This window comes from Spermophilus citellus (genome assembly GCF_964194105.1).
Source record: "Spermophilus citellus genome assembly, chromosome: 10".
Lineage (NCBI taxonomy): Eukaryota > Metazoa > Chordata > Mammalia > Rodentia > Sciuridae > Spermophilus > Spermophilus citellus.
The window spans coordinates 28,101,329-28,119,885 of NC_138197.1; the positions used below are offsets into that span (position 1 = coordinate 28,101,329).

At 50.5% G+C, this 18,557-nt stretch overlaps 2 protein-coding genes across 24 annotated transcripts in view; one reads left to right on the forward strand and one right to left on the reverse strand.

The window, feature by feature from the left end:
* The window catches only part of TSPAN11 (tetraspanin 11), a 750,083-nt gene that overhangs the window by 403,455 nt on the left and 328,071 nt on the right, over nucleotides 1-18,557 (reverse strand). The window lies entirely within an intron of this gene.
* Nucleotides 1-18,557, forward strand: part of TEAD4 (TEA domain transcription factor 4) — a 70,345-nt gene that overhangs the window by 42,087 nt on the left and 9,701 nt on the right. For 19 of the 21 annotated variants that reach the window (XM_081310175.1, XM_081310165.1, XM_081310179.1 and 16 more), the window contains 7 exons: nucleotides 945-1,009; nucleotides 1,349-1,411; nucleotides 5,405-5,533; nucleotides 6,823-6,866; nucleotides 7,330-7,385; nucleotides 8,545-8,684; nucleotides 9,330-9,503. In XM_081310175.1, coding sequence (XP_081166301.1) covers nucleotides 945-1,009; nucleotides 1,349-1,411; nucleotides 5,405-5,533; nucleotides 6,823-6,866; nucleotides 7,330-7,385; nucleotides 8,545-8,684; nucleotides 9,330-9,503 — 671 coding nt within the window. The remainder of the gene's footprint in view (nucleotides 1-944; nucleotides 1,010-1,348; nucleotides 1,412-5,404; nucleotides 5,534-6,822; nucleotides 6,867-7,329; nucleotides 7,386-8,544; nucleotides 8,685-9,329; nucleotides 9,504-18,557) is intronic. The other 2 variants (XM_081310181.1, XM_081310184.1) reach the window with 2 other exon arrangements.

Below are 18,557 nucleotides of genomic sequence, written 5' to 3' on the forward strand. Positions count from 1 at the left end.
CAAAGCAGAGAGGCCCCACCACCCAGCAGCCTGAACAGATCCTCATCCTCTGAACACACCTCTGTCTCTAGCAAGCACTCAAACCATGTGTGAGCACATGCCCCCCATAACTAGGTGGGGAACTCATTGGGGGAACATCTTCATGAGCTCATTTAGGGTAATAGAAGACTTGGAGGGCTTCTGTAGTTGGCCAGGTTCCTGCAGATACAGCGTCACCTCCAGGCCACCAGGCCTTGGGAGCGTTCCGTGCTGCCTGTTGACTGGCCTAAGTCAGAACCAGGGCTGGAGGTGGGGTTGGCTGGATTTGTTTGTTTCCTTGTTTTGGGCAGTGAGCATGCTAGGCAAGCCCTCTACCACTGAGGTGCACCCCCAGCCCTCACCCTGCTCCTGTTGTGCTGGGGATGGAACCCAGGGCTTTGTACGGACCTGGGGAGTGCTCCACCACTGAGCTACGCCCCTGGCTGGGATTTCTGGTCTTTGAGTGAAGGACCCAGGCCTGCTGTCTGGGGACACTCAGTCTCAGTAGTGTGCCTCCCAGGACCTTCCTTAGTCACAGACAGGACATCTTGGAAGGTTCTGCTCATTTTCAGAGGCAATAGGAACTGTGGGAATCTCATATGGAAAGGGCCAAGAGTCAGGCACTACTCTGGAGCCCCGGACGGGGCTCAGATGAAGAGGTGGGGAACAAGGCTGGGGATTGGGAGGCTCTGCGAGGCTCCTTGGGCTGTGACCTCTTTGTTCTCAGGTCACCAGTCCACCCAGTGAGGCCTTAGTGTCCTCTTGCTGCTGGGAGATCCCTGTGGTCTCTCACCCCAAGTCCCACCCAAGGTAGAAATGAAGGAAAGGGCTCCTCCAGGGAAGGGCCCCTCTTGTCCCCCTGCTTTCTTGCTTCTCTGCCTTCTGTCCTCTCCTCCCCACCAAGAGATTGTTGTCACTCGCTGCAGGTCGCAATGAGCTGATTGCCCGTTACATCAAGCTCCGGACAGGGAAGACCCGCACCAGGAAGCAGGTGGGCCCCGGGAGGCGGGCATGGACCCCAGGGGCAGGGCAGTGGGGGGCGGGTGTGACACACATGGTCCAGCTTCCCTGGGGCGGGGGGGGGGGGTCTTCCTGTCATCCCCTGGGAAGAAACAGCAGCCTCCTCTTTGGGACATTAGAAAAGATGTCAAAACGCTGGCGCTACACTTTTAAAGTGTTGGCAAACTGGGGATTCACAGGACTGAGCACCACCCCCACCCCTAGATCCTGTCATTCAGTCAGTCCATGCACAGATGTGGCTGAGGGCCCAGGGTCTGGGAGCACAGGCTGTATGAGAGGTAGGGACAGGAGCCTTCTCTTCCTGCCACAGGTCTCTAGTCACATCCAGGTGCTGGCTCGTCGCAAAGCCCGCGAGATCCAGGCCAAGCTCAAGGTAAGGCAGACAGGAGCCGCGGGAGGAGGGGGGTGCTTTGGTTTCAGGTGGGGCCAGCTTCTCAGAAACTGGGGCTCTTTGTCCAGCAGGAAAGTCTCCCCTGTGTGTTCAGGGGCTGGCTGCTTGTGTGCAGGGCTCGTGTGCTTCTTTGCTTTGGGGTCCTGTGACCACACTCTGCTGGACATTGGAGCCCTGTGTGGTTGCTGGTCTCTCTAGTCCCAGGAAGCTACAGGCCGCCTCCTGCTGTGCCCAACCCCTAGCACAGAGGAAGCTCCCCTAGCTCAGCACAGTTGGATCAACCTTTAGATCCCCTTCCTTGAAGAACTCCCCAAGCCACTGGCCCTCTTGGGACCCCCACAGGCCTCTCAGGGCCATCAGTCAGCCTGCGGGGGTGGCAGAGTTTGGTGTTATTATGGGAGGGGAGGGGCTGGTGGGATTCCTTCCTGCTCCCTGCTTTCTGGGACTAGGCATTTCTTCCCCTCCCTGAATCAGCCCGCCTTGCAGGCCCTCTGTGACAGGTGGCTGCCCTGTGGAAGGCCAGCTGCTGACAGGGTTTCCCTCGGGAAGTCAGGCCTCCTGGATCTTGGAACCAGAGACCCTTTGGTGAATACTCTGTGGGAGTGAGCTCCCTGTCATGGAGCTGTTAACAACCAAGCCTGCTTGGCCTCTTGATCAATAGTTTATAATTAAAAAAAAAAAAAAACAACAAAAGTCCCTTTTATTATTTTCCCCAAACAAAATATCAACAGGCCAGAGACCCCCTCCTTCTGTGCAGCCTCTTGTACCTGACCGAGAACCTCAACAGCACTGGACTAGATGACCTTGAATGTCCCATCTGGCCCCAGTAGCCCATGATCCTGACACTTGTGCCCCAGACTGAGTGGGTGGGAACCACAGATCCTTCTGCCTCCTAGGAAGCCACAGCCCACTGCCCGCCCAGTTCCATTCCTTGTGCCATCAACCCAGCTGTCCCCCACGCCCCACAGCTGTGACCCAACACCTCGTCCCTTTGTCCCTGGGACAGCTGGCCTGGCTGCAGCTGTGGATCCCTCCCTGGAACACCCCCAGCCCTGGAGCCCTGCTTGCTCCTCATGTCCCTTCTCTGGTGTGCCGCTGACTCCCTGGGACCCCAGCAGGTCTCCGTGGAGGACAGACTTTGCGGTGTTATGTTTAGAGCACCCCAGGGAAGGTTTAAGTCCCCTGGGGCTACTGTCCCACCCACACTTAGGAAATTGCATACATCCTTGTCCATACATTCTAACTTGGGGCTGGATAGCCTTCGGTGGACTGCCAGACAGCCACCAAAGGGAACCACAAAATGCTTAAAATACGCAGTTTCATTGATATGTGCGTTTTACTGGAGAGGTGGGCATGAAGATTTTGTCCTACTCCTAAGGGGGGTCCTGGGGCCCAAGTTATTAAGCTCTGGGGTGGACAGCGAGGCCGGGTAGAAATCCTCAGGCTGTGAGGTTGGGTCCTAGCTCTATCTCCACCTTTGTGGCCACAGGTACATGGGAAAGTCACGCAACCTCCCTGAGTGCCATTCAGTTTCCTCATCTGTAAAATGACAGGGCCATGTGGCAAGGTGATAGCTGAGGTTCCCTCCAGCTGCAAAATTCAATGACTCTACTCTGCTCTCTGGCCACTGATGTCACTCCCCATAATGTCCTCTCTACTTCTTCCTGACTCCTGCCTCTCCCACTAAGGACATGGTTTCCTGAGGCGCAGTCATTTGTTTAGAGTGGGGATCCGGGAAGGGACGAAGATTGCTGGCATAGAGCCACGAGCTCTCTGGCCTCGTGATGTAGTTGTTCTTCTCAGAGGTCTGTGTGTGTGTGTGTGTGTGTGTCTGGCGGGGGGTGTAGCCTGCAAGGTCATTCATATCTCCAGGAGGAAGAGGCCTGGGCTGGCTTTTCCTTAGGAGGAGGCACACCTCTACTTATTACTGCCTCTGGGGTTATTTGAGACAGTCTCTGAGAGCCAGGCCCAAGTTTTGACCCTAGACATTGGGGAGGGGCCCAATGACAAACCTCTGTTTTCAAACATCATCTACTTCACTGCTTTGCCTGAGTGACAGATGATGTCAGCACTCAGAATGTTTCCCACGTCTTCCATTGTGTTGCTGAGTGCTTCTAGGCCCTGACATGTCTGCCACTGTCCTCTTGGTTGACAGAGCCCACTCTGTGCCAGTCTGGACTATGATAGTTTTCTGTGGCTATAACAAAATACCTGAGATTGGGTAATTTATAAGGAATAAAGCTGGACATGTTTACATGTGCCTCTAATCCAAGCTTTGCAAGAGACTGAGGCAGGAGGATTACAAGTTCAAGGCTGGCCTGGCCAACTTAGTGAGACCCTATCTTGGAATTTAAAAGAATTTTTTCCCAAGGGCTGAGGATGTAGCTCAGTGACAGAACACTTGACTAGCATGTATGAGTCCATGGGTTCAACACCCAGTAGCATGTGCATGTGCACACACACACACAAGTTCATCTTAGCTGGGGTGGAGCTCAGTGGCAAAGCATGTGCTGTACTTAGCAACGTGCACAAGGTTCCGGGTTCCATGCCCAGCACACAAGAAGGAGAGAAAGTCTTACCATTTTTTTTTAATATCTTTATTTTTATTCATTTATTTTTATGTGGTGCTGAGGCTCGAACCCAGTGCCTCATGCTTGCAAGGCAAGTGCTCTACCTCTGGGCTACAACCCCAGCCCAAGTCTTATCAATTTTAAAGACTGGAGAGTGAGGGAAGATTACCTGAGCTTATGTAACATTGTTAGTGCCCCTTCCTCTCTCTCTTCCTCCCTTCCTTCCTTTCTTTCTTCCTTCTTTCCTTCCACTGAGGGTTGAACCCAGGGCCTCATGCATTCTAGGCAAGTGCTCTGACACTGAGCTACATCCCAGCCCTTTAAAATTTTATTTTGAAACAGGGTCTTGCTAAGTTGTCCAGGCTGGTCTCCAACTTGTGATTCTCCTGCCTCAGCTTCCCGAGTACCTGGGATTACAGGTGCTCCTATACCCCAAATTATTTATTTATCGTGTACTTATTTGTTTTTGCACTGCTGGGGATTGAACCCGGGTTTTTCATATGTTAGAGGGACCCTCTACTCCCTGAGCTACACTCCCAACTTGGTGATTATTGTTATTAGTGTGATATCAAAGGCTTTTCTAAGTGCCTGTTTATTCAGGTCTGAGCAGGCTGAACGCATTCTTTGAACCCTCTGAGTCCACAAAGACAGGCAGGGATATTTATTTACATTTTGACATGTGAAAAGTTAAGTGCCTATAGTGCAAAGGGCAGGATGAGACAAGTAGGGCCTAAGAGATTGTCCTCTCCTCCACACAGTCCATGTGGACAAAGATGATCCCTCTTCAGGCAGCTAAGGACAAGGCCCTGCAGAGCATGGAATCCAACAGCTACTTAGGCACCATCCACCACCATCCAGGTGCTGAGGTTCAGAGTACAGTGGTGGACGAGGCAGAAGAGACCTATATACTCTTGGTTTCTTTTTTTTTCCTTTTGCAGTGCTGTGGATGGAACCAAGGACCTTGCGTGTACTAGGCAAGGCCTCTACCACGAGCTACACCCCCAGCTCAAGACTCCTGTTTTTAAGGTGTTCTCATGATTGTTAAGATGGAAGTGCAGGGCTGGGGATATACCTCAGTGGTAGAGCACTTGTCTAGCATGTGCGAAGCCCTGGGTTTGATCCCGGCACTGCCAAAAAGAAGAGAGAAAGAAAGAAGAAAGCTACATTCTGGCATGGTTTCCACAGTCTCTGAGCTCTGGAATTAGCAGGACAAGTGGTGTGCGGAGGCTGTGACAGATGAGGGAATCCATAGAGAACCCAGTGGTATTGCAGACTTAAGATATGGTTCCCAGGCTCTGGCCACTGGCAGTGGGACAGGTGCTGTCACCCCAAGGCCAGAACCCACCTTGCCTGGGCCTGACAGGTGCCCCCCTCACTGAGGCACTGCCTTCAATGTCTCCCCCAGGATCAGGCAGCTAAGGACAAGGCCCTGCAGAGCATGGCTGCCATGTCGTCCGCCCAGATCATCTCGGCCACAGCTTTCCACAATAAAATGGCCCTCGCCCGGGGCCCAGGCTACCCAGCAGTCTCAGGGGTAAGTGGGGCAGCCTAGAACCAGAGGCCAGACCAGCCCTGTCCTCCTCTCTCCTCTCTCCCCTCTCTGTGCACAAATATGAGCAGCAGCCAGTCCAGCAGCCACTCTCACTTGAGTCCTATCCGTCCAGGAGCTCCAGGGGGGAAGGAGGAAGCCAGGGCACAGGACCACCCTGAGTCATGGCTCAGTGGGTGGAGCTACCTTCTTGGGATCCTTAGCAGTGACATGGCAGACCTTGAACAAGGAGAAAGGTGTGACCATTTGAGGGACAGCCCAATTTACAGATGAGGAAGCTGAAGTCTGAGGCTTTAGCATAGCATCAGTGTGTCCCTAGTAGCTGGCCACTAATTGTCCCCACTCCTCCTGCTCAGGATCCCAGCACCACCCGCTTCTAGGTGGGTGGAGAGCTGTCCAGAAACAAACCCTTGCTTAGATTTTCAATTTCTCAGCCTAATGACCAGCCTTTCAGCCATGGTCAAGTTGGCCACACTTAGAAAATGTTCCAGAAACACTCCTCCTTCCCAAGTTGTGTCTTGGCTGTAGGGATCATAGGGGTCTTAGATGCACCAGCCACGCTGCCCTAGGCCTGTGGACAAGGGGCAGGCCCCATAGTAGTCCATGGGCTTCTTGTGTATTATATTTTAGAGTGTGTTCTAGACAGCAGTAGGCCAATAGCATGTTAAATAGATGTGACACAAGATGATTGTGTGGGCAAGTAAGTTTGGGACACTTGGAATTAAATCAATTCCTTTTTGGTGCTAGGGATTGAACCCAGGGCCTCATGCATGCTAAGCCCAGTCTGTACCACTGAGCTGCACCCCAGCCTCGGGGGCACTCAACTGCTGAGCCACACCCCCAGCCTATTTTATATTTTATTTAAAGACCAGGTCTCGCTGAGTTATTTAGAGCCTCTCTAGATCCTCCTGCCTCAGTCTTTCGAGCTGCTGGGATTACAGGCATGCGCCACTGTGCCTGGCCTCGATTTTTTGATTCTAGGATTTTTCAGAGCCTAAAGTGCTCATGTGCACTGTGAATCTTTATAGGGAATTCAGTGTGCAGTGTTAGCAAACCTAGGTGTTGTTTTTTTCCCCGTGGAGTATCTTATTGACAGTCTTTCCAGAGACTAAATACCTGAAAACACACTTTGTGGATGCGGCTGTAGTCTGTTGGCATTGACTTGTTAGACAAGGGCATTGACTTTCCTTCCTCCCATTTGGTCCAGTTTTTTCTCTCCCACACCTTGGGCCCCTGTGTGCATATAATTGACCCTGCCCCTTTTGCCTCCTCAGTTTTGGCAAGGAGCTTTGCCAGGCCAAGCTGGAACATCCCATGAGTGAGTATGGCCTCGTTCTGCTACTAGTTGCTCCCTGAACCAGTCTGAACACATGACTCATGAGACTGAGCCTGGCTCCCCTGGAAGGAGTGGGGCTTCAGGCTGGGGTCAGACTTTCAGAATAGCCTTGAGCCTAGGGATTGAGTCTCCTGCTCCTGGGCATCAACATGGCTCTGTTTTCATGCTGACCCCCTGGGGTACCACTTGCTGAAACTCATGTCTGTCCAGGGTGTAGGTGGGGCTAGGGCTTTGGATCCAAAAGGAAATAACCTAAGAATCAGCTCTCTGGTGGGCCAGGGAGGAGAGAACAGGATGGGTTGCCCCAACATGCATGCCAAGGGAGTTAACTGGAGGGAATGGGAGGCCAAAGCCACCACGATTCACTGATGGCCAGTCACCAGGCCTGCCACCCAGAGGGCATTGGCCCCTGCTTGAGGTCGCTGATTTCTCCTCTCTCCCACAGTGTGAAACCCTTCTCTCAACAAACCTATACTGTCCAGCCTCCACTGCCTCTGCCAGGTAAGTTGGCAGTGCATTCCCTGAGGCTCCTGCCCTGATCCCAGGCCCCCAGTAACTGGACGCCTGTATGTCACTCTCAGGTGCCACTCTGTCATGTGCCCTGACCATATATCCCTGTCTTGTGCCCACATCCTATTCGTTGACCCTAGTGTGTACTCCTCACCCCTGTGCCAAGCTGTTGTCCTCCTTGGGGGGCCTGTACTGCTGTCCTCCTCCCCAGCTGTGCTCAGGGCTACCTGGCTGCACAAAGCTCCAAGGCAGTGCCTCTGCTCCAGGGAGCTGCCTCACCTGCCTGCCCTTATAGCTTAGTGGTGGAGTGTTTGCCCAGAAACTAAAAAAAAAAAAAAAAAAAAAAAAATCCAACCTGAGTATTTCACTCCCTGCCTCAGATCTCCAATGGCTTTCCTGGACTCTCGGGTAAAATCCATCCTGTTGACCAGGCACCCTAGAGGCCATCTCTGCAGCCTCAGTTTACTGCCCCTGGCCCACTCCCTCCTCCCTCCATTTTTACCATGTGTTGAGTTTCAACCTCAGTGAGCCGATTTGCAGCCCCACACACTTGCCTTTGCTGTTCTGTCTGGAATGCCCTTTCTTCCTGAACTTCCTACTTGCTTCTCTCAAACAGCACCTTTGAATGTTGAAGAGTTTTTCCAAGGGGGCTAGGAGCTCCTCTTGGTGCTGAGGGCACACCTTGTCAATTTTGTCCCATTCATTCATTCATTCATTCATTCATTCCTTAGCAACCTTGTATCCCATGCCTGTTCTGAGCCAGGTTCTTTTCTCAGTGCTGGAACCAGGCAGAAAACTTCTGCTTTCAGGGGCTCGTGTCATTTTGTAAGAATCGTTTTCCTCTGGTTATCTTCCTTCCTGGGCCAGAAGCTGCAGGAGACCAAGAGCCCAATGGTGTCTGCTCTAGAGGCCCTGCAGTCCAGCAGGCCCCCAGCCCCCATCAGAATTCAGTCTCCCTTGAGTTCAGTTCTGTGCAGAGGTCTGACCCACTGAGCTGTACCAGGCTAGCCCTTCCGAGACGTCCGAGCCTGTGCCTGGCACTGCCCTTTCCATCAGGCACGGTCCTCACTTGTGGGGCCCAGAGCCCTTGCAGGGGGTGTAGCAGGGAGGGCAGGTGGACGGGTTCCTGAGCCTCTCCCACCCTCTGCAGGGTTTGAGTCTCCTGCAGGACCCACCCCATCGCCCTCAGCACCCCCAGCACCCCCATGGCAGGGCCGCAGTGTGGCCAGCTCCAAGCTCTGGATGTTGGAGTTCTCTGCCTTCCTGGAGCAGCAGCAGGACCCAGACACGGTAGGCCCTCTGCCCCCACGCCCTGCAGCTCTCCTTGCTTCTGCCTGCTGCCCTTCTGCACTTGGCCACGTTGGGCATGATCTTGGTTTCCTCTTCCTTTCTGGCCTTTCCCTCCTCTCGTCCCTTTCTTCCTCATGCTGCCTTGGTCCTCCCTCTTTCCCCGCAGGCTGCAGTGCCTCCATCCCAAGCCCTCCCCTGCTTCCTGCCCCCGCCCTGTCCTGTGTTCTTCCTCCCTCCTTCCAGCCCTGTCCCACACCCTTCCCTCCACTCCCTGCCTCGGAGGGGCTGTCAGGAAGCTGGGAAGCCTCCTGTGTCTGATCCACATCCTTTGAGGCACCAGCAAGGAGTGTCAGCCCACCCTTGGATTGCCCGTTCAGTGTCCCACATCTTGGGTGACCAGCACCCCCTGCAAGGGCCAGAGTAGTACTGGAGGAGGCCGCTGACAGGATGCCGCTGTGACATTCTGAGTTGATTTTTGGTAGAGGAACCATGAATCACATACACTCCTTCTGTTTCTATATTCCCTATGGGAGAAGTGAAGTGACTTGCTCCAGGTCACCTAGCGGGTGAGCACCAGCTCTGGTCCACTTCACCTGTGTGCCCGCCTCTCCTGGCACCCCTCTCAGACCACTCTTCCCGCCACAGTACAACAAGCATCTGTTCGTGCACATCGGCCAGTCCAGCCCCAGCTACAGCGACCCCTACCTCGAAGCCGTGGACATCCGCCAGATCTATGACAAGTTCCCAGAGAAGAAGGGCGGGCTCAAGGAGCTCTTTGAACGGGGACCCTCCAATGCCTTTTTTCTCGTGAAGTTCTGGGTAAGCCCTTGGGTAGACCTTTCCTTCCTTCCCCAGAGCTTCCGCGATGGGGAGAGCAGGGAAAGAGTGGGCACAGGTGTCCTTGTCATTGTGGGGGCTGCATGAGAGAGAAGTGGAGAAGCAAGCGCAGAAGGGCCCCCTCTGGAGGGAAATAAGTCCCGGAACCTGTGTGTGATGCCAGAGAGCCAGGAGGATAGGAAGGTGCCCCTCTTTCTTCTTTTTTTTTTTTTTTTTTGTGCACACATGCTTATAACACTTTTATTCAAAATTTTCTTTTTTTATTATTATTAGTTGTTCAAACCATGACAAAGCTCTTGACATATCATATTTCATACATTCGATTCAAATTTCTTTCTTCTTTCTTTTTCCCTGTGGTTCTGGGAACTGAACCCAGAGCTTTAACTCATGCTAGGCAAATGCTCCACCACTGGGCCGCACCCCAGCCCAAGAGTCCCTTTTCCAGGCCTGGGCAGGAAGTGGGGCTTTAGGGAGATCATAGTGCTAGAAAAAGATGTATAGGGGACCCTCAGGGGTGGTAGCGGAATCAACATGGTCAGGTCTTTGCCTGGCAATTCCCAGATTGATTTTGGGGCTAGAGATGGGCAGCCAGTCCCAATGTGTGTCTCCAGGGTGAGTTGGGCTGAACAGAGCTGGGAAAGGGGAGAGTAGGACTAGAATATAGCTCATCCTGCAGAGCTGCTCCAGCCAGGCCACCCCAGAAGAAGTACAGTCCACACCAGGGACTTGCCCTCTGTTGTTCTCCCCACTCCACCTGTGGACAGGTACTGCTCATCCATAGACACTTTCCTGGGGCCAGGAGGTGCAGACCCACTCTGGGAGCTTGCCTTCCAGGGGCCCAGTACACATAGGGAAGGGACGCAGGGAAAGTTCCGAGCAGTGCTGACCAAGCCAGCCCTGAGGACGGGCAGGAAGTCCTCCACATTCTGAGCCTTTGAACATCCTAAGTGCTTGGACACCCAGCCTGGGTGGCCCCGCCCACATTCCCCTTCCTGCCCCTTCAGTTCTGTTAATGCCCAGGAGACTGTGCCAGGCTCCTTTTAATACCTCTGCTCTGCAGTTCTCACCCCTATTTGCTCTGCTTTGATAATCTGAAATCCTTATTGTCCTAGAAAAGGAAGTATTCACACAAAAGTTTATATATATATCATTCCAGGTGGCTCTCAGGCCCCTGCTGGGAAGGCCAGCTGTCATTCACAACTAAGCCCACAAGGCTGGCTCTCTCCAGAAGAGGCAAACACTGGAATGGCCCCTGGGGCCCACGTTTTCACACTCTGCTCACAGGAATAGCTGGTTCTGCAAACAGGATGGAAGTTGGACCTGGCCCTAGGGGTGAGCAGGATCACAAAAGGCAGAGATGGGGACCCCAGTATAGCCTGGGAGCATGTGAGCCCCAGACATGGAAGGAAGTGGGAAGGGGTTGGGGGAAGCTATGTGAGAGGGAATAACAGAACTGGGAAGGTGACTTGGATCCTGGAAGGTCTTGATTCTATTAAAGTCTGCATTTAATCTATGCTGTGATGAAAAATAAGTCATCTTTTCTTTTAGTTGATCTTTTTCTTTTTTCTTTTTTCCAACGCTGGGGATTGAACCCAGGGTCTTTTGCATGCCAAGCACATGCTCTGCCTCCCAGCTGCCTCTGCAGCCCATTGATCTTTTTAAAAATTATTATATGTTTGTTTGTTTATTTTTTGCATTCCTAGGGTGCAAACCCAGGGGTGCTTTTCCACTGAGTTACACCCCCAGTCCTTTTTATTTAGAGATAAGAGCTTTGCTAAGTTGGGGAGGCTGACCTTGAATTTGTGTTCTCCTATCTCTGCCTCCCTATTCTCTGAGATTAGGAGCATGTGTCACCACACCGAACTTGGTCTTTTTTAAAAAAATCAATGTAGGCTGAGCACAGTGGCTCACACCTATAATCCCAGTGGCTCAGGAGGCTGAGGCAGGAGGAGATGCGTTCAAAAGCCAGCCTCAGCAAAAAGCGAGGCGTTAAGCAACTCAGTGAGACCCTATCTCTAAATAAAATACAAAATAGGATGGGGGATGTGGCTCAGTGGTTGAGTGCCCCTGAGTTCAATCCCTGGTACCCCCCCATTACCACCAAAAAAAAAAAAAGAAAATAAATTAATGTATTTTCATAGTTAGATTATCTACTCCAAGAGGCTTTTATAATGAAAATATCAGATTTTTGTCTGTTCCACCCTACACCCATGTCCAAGTCCCAGAGACAATGTCTATAAATGTTAACTGTTAGAGTTTTATCACCTGAATTTTAAATAATATGCTTATATTGCTACACCTTGATGTTGAGACTAAGACATTACATATTTCATTATGGTAAAAAATATCAGCTATGAGCAGGGCATGGTGGCACACACCTGTAATCCCAGCAGCTTGGGAGGCTGAGGCAGAGGATTATGAGTTCAAAGCCAGCCTCAGCAACTTAGGCACTTAACAACTCAGTGAGCCCCTGTCTCTAATAAAATATTTTTAAAAGGCCTGGGGATGTGGCTCAGTGGTTAAGCACCTCTGAGTTCAATCTCGAGTACCAAAAAAAAAATGTTAAAAAATATCAGTTATGATATCATGTTTACCCTTATTATCCCAATGAAATCATATGGAATAAGTAATGTACTTTAGTAAAAGAAATAAAACATTTTTCATTTTTTTGACAATGTAGATTGATCACCAATGAACCAAAAAAAAATTATGTTCATTTCTTGTACAATTTTTGGATTTTTTTCTTGTAAATAAATGGCTTTTACCCTTACTTATTTTAAAATAAGCTTATTTTTAAAGATTTTACAAATTGGGGTTGGGGATGTGGCTCAAGCGGTAGCGTGCTCGCCTGGCATGCGTGCTCGCCTGGCATGCGTGCGGCCCGGGTTTGATCCTCAGTACCACATACAAACAAAGATGTTGTGTCGGCCGAAAACTACAAAATAAATATTAAAAAATTCTCTCTCTCTCTAAAAAAAAAAAAAAAAAAAAAAAGATTTTACAAATTACTTTATTAGAACCACCATATAAAAATAGAAAACAAATGTTTTTTTCCCAACTGCTAAAATCTATTAATTTATTTGTTTCTCCTTTCTCCTGGAAATCTTCTTACCACCAAAAAAAAAAAAAAAGAAAAGAAAGAAAGAAAAGAAAAGAAATGTATGTATTTTCATAGTTAAATTATCTACTCCAGATTTCTCCTGGAAATCTTCTTACCACCAAAATGCTTCTATTTTCCTACTCTCATTTAGACTGATTACTCTATAATTGTCATCTGGAGACTCTCCTATAATGAACCTACAGTTTCTTATATCTGATAGTTCTCTCTTCATTAGTGTACCCAACTCATTTTGCTGGAGCATATCCTATAGTACCTTCTTAGAACAGATGTGTAGCAACTTAGTGAGATCCTGTCTCAAAATAGAAAATAAATAAAAAGGGCTGGAGTGGTAAAGCACCCCTGGGTTCTATCCTGGTACCAAAAAAGAAAAAAGAGAAGATGCATGGCAGATCAATGAATTTGCCTGTTTGAAATGTCATTTTCCTGTATCCTTATACTTGATCACTTGATATTTGACTGGGTAAAGAATCTAGATCATAAACAACTTTTTAAGGCTGGTCTTGAACTTGAAATCCTCCTGCCTCAGCCTTTGTGTAGTAGCTAGGATTATAGATGTGCACACTCTGTTCTTTTTTTTTTTTTTTTTTTTTTTGCAATGCTGGTGATGGAACTCAGGGCTTTGTACATACTAGCCAAGTTCTCTACCACTGAACTTCACTCCAGACCCTATCTATTTACTGTTTTTTTTTTTTTTTTTGTGGTGCTGAGGATTGAACCCAGGGTCTTGTGCATGTGAGGCAGACACTCTACCAACTGAGCTGCATCCCCAGCCCTACCTATTTAAATTTTAAGGAACTATCAGACTGTTTTCCAAAGCAGCAGCACTATTTTACATTCTCACCTGCAGTGTCTGAGGCTCCCAGCTTCTGCACATCCTCACCAACACTTGATATTCTCATTCTCTGTGATGGTAGCTATCCTAATGGATGTGGCATGGTAGTTCTTGTGGCTTTGATTTGCATTACCCTGATAACAAAGGATGAGCATCTTTTCTTCCCTTAATTAACCATTTTGCTTATTGATCAATTGTATATCTTTTTTCCTCCCTTTTATGGTGTTGTGGATTGAACACAGGGCCTTGTGCATGTTAACCATGTACTCTGCCACTGAACTACACCCCCTGTCCCCTACATTGCCTTGGCTGGTCTTGAGCCCCTGGGCTCAAGTGGTTTTCGCACCTCAGCCTTCTTATTGGCTGGGACTCCATGTGCGTGACACTGTGCCCAGATCATTTGTATATCTTTTTTGGAGAAATGTCTATTTAGATCCTTTGCCTATTCTTAAATTAGGCTATGGGGCTGGGGGTGTGGCTCAAGCGGTAGGGCGCTCGCCTGGCAAGCGTGCAGCCCGGGTTCGATCCTCAGCACCACATACAAACAAAGATGTTGTGTCCGCCGAAAACTAAAAAATAAATTTAAAATTCTCTCTCTCTCTCTCTCTTTCTCTTTAAAAAAAAATAAATTGGGCTATGTATATTTTTATCATTGAGGTAGCAGTTCTTTATATATTTTAGATAGAAGTCCTTTATCAGATATATGATTTGCAAATATTTTCTCCTAATCTGCATTTTTTTCCACATTCTTGATAGCACAAAAGTTTTTAATTTTGATGAATTCCAATGTACCTATATATGTTTTTTCCTGGTTGTCTGTATTTAGCAGTGACTGGGAGCTGTGTGTGCCAGGTGCAGGTAGGCTTCACTTTAAGATGATTGGGGACAGGGAGCCAGCTGTTTTATTAGAAGACTGAATAAATATTACTGTTTGCTAGACCTTTTCTTCCTCTCTGAGGTGATTCAGTTTCTTCAGAGAGACTCCTCGGATGTCCTGGGAGGTATATTCTTGGCCAGAGGGCTGGGATGGAGGAGGGGGTGGGGGGCTGGCCATTTGTGGTGCTGGTTCTCACTTAACCGCCCCCATCCTCATCCCTGTCTCTTCTTGTACTTTTTGTTGTGCCCAGTGTTCCTGAGACCCAAGGCCTCCCCTCTTTAATTTTAGATATAATTATCCTTTGGTCCTCTACTGTGTGTGGAGGCCTAAGCATCCTATGTATGGATGTTAGTCCCTGTGTCACAGCTTGTGCCTCCCTGAGCCCCCACTCTAATGGTCCCTCCAGTCCTGAGCCACCAGCTTAGCTCATTTCTTATCTGGAAGCTTCTGCTTCCTTTTCCCTGCATAATCCATTCAGGTCCTGCCGGATGCTGTGGTACACGCCTATAATACCAGTGGCTTAGGAGGATGGCAGGTTTGAAGCCAGCCTCAGCAGTTTAGTAAGGCCTTAAGCAACTTGGTGAGACCCTGTCTCAAAAAATATAAAAAGATTTTAAAAAGGTTCAGAGGTTAAGTGCCCTTGGGTTCAATCCCTAGTATAAAATAATAATAATAGTAATAATACCTATTCAAGTCCTAATTAAGCCTTCAGTTTACTGAAATGTGTTGAACTCTTGTCAGTCTGGTCTCCTCTCCATTTTCTTCCTATTTGTGGTATAGCAACTTAATAAAAGTTCTTTGAGTCAGGCGCAGTGGCACACACCTGTAACCCCGGTGGCTCAGGAGGCTGAGGCAGGAGGATCGTGAGTTTAAAGCCAGCCTCAGCAACAGTGAGGTGCTAAGTAACTTGGTGAGACCCTGTCTCTAAATAAAATACAAAATAGGGCTGGGGATGTGGCTCAGTGTTTGAGCCTGAGTTCCATCCCTAGTACCCCTTCACCCCGCAAATAAAACTTCCTTGATATTATCATTCTGGTCGGGTCTGTAGAAGGGAAGAAAAATAAACTTGTATGGCCAGATTCTCACGAAAATGGGTTTAACCCGAGTATCCCATCCAGTGCTTTGGCAGACATTGTTTGGAGTGCTGGGTTGAGAAGCAAAAGTACCAGATTGATTGGTAATGCCTGCCTTGGGTGTAGCAAGGAAAAATAGTGGCATTTATTGGACGTATTTGTCATCTCTCCTCTTTAGGTTATGAGGGGTTGGGGGTGTTTAAATGGATCATGATAAGGCCAGAATTGTGCTCAGCTGGAAAAATCACCCATCCAGTCTAGAAGGAGGAGACCGAGGAGTCTCCTGTGATCCAGACCAGACAAGAGATGTTGGCCTCTTCAGGGCCTCAGCCAGAAAGGTTGACCTCGGGTGCAGCCAGTGAGTCGGGATGTCGGCCTGCTTATTTTCAGGAAGGGCTTAAACCACTTCACTTCCACTTTTCTTCTCCCCACTCTCCCTTCCAACCCTAGATGTGGGAATTACAATCCAGAGGCTTTGTCCTGGACACCAATTAGCACTGTCACTAATCAGCAGGGGCTTCTCAAGGTTCTTGGTACGTGTGTGGAGGCCCCTGGTGCTCTCCTGGAGATACCCATGCCCAGCCTGCCGAGGTCTGGGTTCAACTGGGAAGAAGGGGCTGGGTGTGGTCATCTGTGGCCCTTTCCTGGCACTAATGCAGCTGACGTGAGGGTGCAGTTGGGGTCTGAAGGGAGGTCGCGTTTGGGGGGGTAACACTACCCTGGAGAAGGTTTAGTTGTTGGTAATATTTTTCTTCTCCTTGTCTTCCTCTCCTTCCTCCCCCTCCTTCTCTTTTTTCCTTCTCTTTTCTTCTTCCTCTTTTTTCCTCTTCCTCTCCTTCCTCCTTCCCTCCTTCCCCCGCCCCCCCTCCCGTTCCATGAAGGGGATGGGAATCCAGGACTTGATACATGCCAGGCAAGTGCTCTACCACAGAGCCACGCTGCCCTCCCGATTGTTGGTAATATTCTGTATTCTCCTGCCACCTCCCACATGAGGATTGTTTTAGACCCCATTTCACAACTGGGAAACCAAGGCAGGGGGCAAACAAGCACCTGGCTTTGAGGTCCCCAGCCAAGGTGAGCCTCTTTCCCATGGTCATTTTTGTTATGCACATGCTGTGGGACAGGCCAGGGCAGACCGAAAGATCACGGCAGCACTCTTCTCAGCATTTTGTGAGTATTCTCATGTGGAATCCTTGCCACATCCCAAAAGGTAGGTCCAGTCGATAAGGTCATCTGCAGAGGGGAAACTGAGGCAGGTTAAACAACTTGCTAGAAGGTTATCCTGTCCTAGTGCCAGAACCAGGATCTAGACCCAAACAGTCTGGCCTGAGTGTTGTGCTGGGAACCATTATCCTAAGCTGTCCTTATAAAGTGCCCAGGCATCCCCTCACCCACTCCATGCAGGGGCCTGCTGTTGTTGCTGGGGCCTGAAGCGGGTTCTGGATTGCCTGAAGCAGAACTCCAGGCCCCTGAGGAATGGTAGAGGGTGACCTGGCCAGAGTAGGCAGCTCTGACTGTGGAGTTAGTCGGGTGTGGAGCGATTGGGCTTCCTGCATTTTTCAGACTTCAGACCTTCTTTCTAGAAAGTGGGGGTGTTGGCTTCCTCGGAGATGGAAGTTGGCAGATAAGAAGGGAGAGTCAGAATCCTCTTCTCTCACCTTGCTCATGGCCCATGTCCTCTCCTTCCTCAGAGGAGGCCAGAAGAGGTTTGGTCGTCTGGTACCAAGGAAGTTGGGTCAGGCAGATGACAGGTGGCTCTGTGCTTGGCTCTCTGCTGTGCTCTCAGGCAGGGGTGGGAGGTGGGGGCTTGTCTTCCGGGTGCTTGGTTCTTTAGGGAGAATCCACAATGGATCTTGGGGTCTTGGGTTGTATCCACTATCTGGAGAGTGCCAAGGGCTAAAAGTGAGCCCTCCTAGAGTGACAAGGCAGAGTGAGAGAGGTAGTAGTTGGCCCTCGCTGCCCCCAGCAGGACATAGACACTCCAAGTCATGCTCTGCCCCTTGAGAGCTGGGCCTGAGCACATTTTGGCTTCTGTGTGTCTCTGTTTCTCCGTCTGAAAAGTCCGCGGTTTCTTGTTGCCAGCTGCAAGGGGCTGTGGTGACAAAGGGGAGGCCCTGCCCCCTCCTCCTCCCACCCCTCCCCTCCCCCACCTCTCCCCCTTGCTCTCCCACCCCTCCCCTGAGCCCTAGGAGCCAGGCTCTTGCTCGGTGCCAGTAGCTTGGGCACTGTGAGGACAGTGAAATCAGAAGCGAGGGCATGTCAGAGGCCAGGGCACCTTGGCAATCATCTGTCCATCTGTCAGTCCTCGTGGGAAGGGAGGGTAGAGGCATGACAAGCAGGGAAAGGGGAACGTGCTTGCTTGCTAATGGGGAGACCTAGGAGTCATAGGCGGCTCCCCAGCTCCCTGGCCCGCTCTCTCCCTCTCCTGCCATCAGCTGTGTGCGCTGGCCCTGCAAGGAGGAAGGAGGCCACTCAGGCAGGGAACAGTGCCAACTCTCCCAAATCTGGCTTTTCTTTTTCTGCTTCCTTCTCTCCAGGCGTCCAGGGGCCGTGATCAGCACCCTCATGGGGTGGGGTTGGGGGCACCTTGATGTCCCAATCGAAGTTCCTTCCTCCCTCCCTTGAGAGTCACAGTTCTTCTGGAGACAATGGTCCACACATCCGTGGCCTTGCAGGAGAGGTGGAAGTGGAGGTGCAGAGGCCGAGCACTATCTGATGAGTACTGCAGGCCTGGAGTGGGGGACTGAGTAGCCTGTGAGACCAGCAGAGGCCACTGTCCTTGGGACAGGAAGAGGAGATTCCTATACAGTGGGGTTCATGAACACCAGGCCATGTGGTGAAATGCTGAACAGGGCCTGAGCTGAGCCACAGTGGCCGGAGGGTGCCCCAGGCCTTCCTCCCATCCCAACCCACTCCCCTCTGGGCTCTGACATTTCTCCCAGGCACATACCAGCACAGGACTATGAATCTAAGCCCCTCCAGGCCCCCACACCCGGCTGCGGCTGTCTTGGCTCATCTGTCCGTCACCCAATCCTCCACACCTGTTCCAGGCACAGCCTGTGAACTTCCCACCCGCACGCACAGCTATGAATAGGGTAGAAGGGGAGGAGAAAGGGGCATTCAGAGGGCAGGG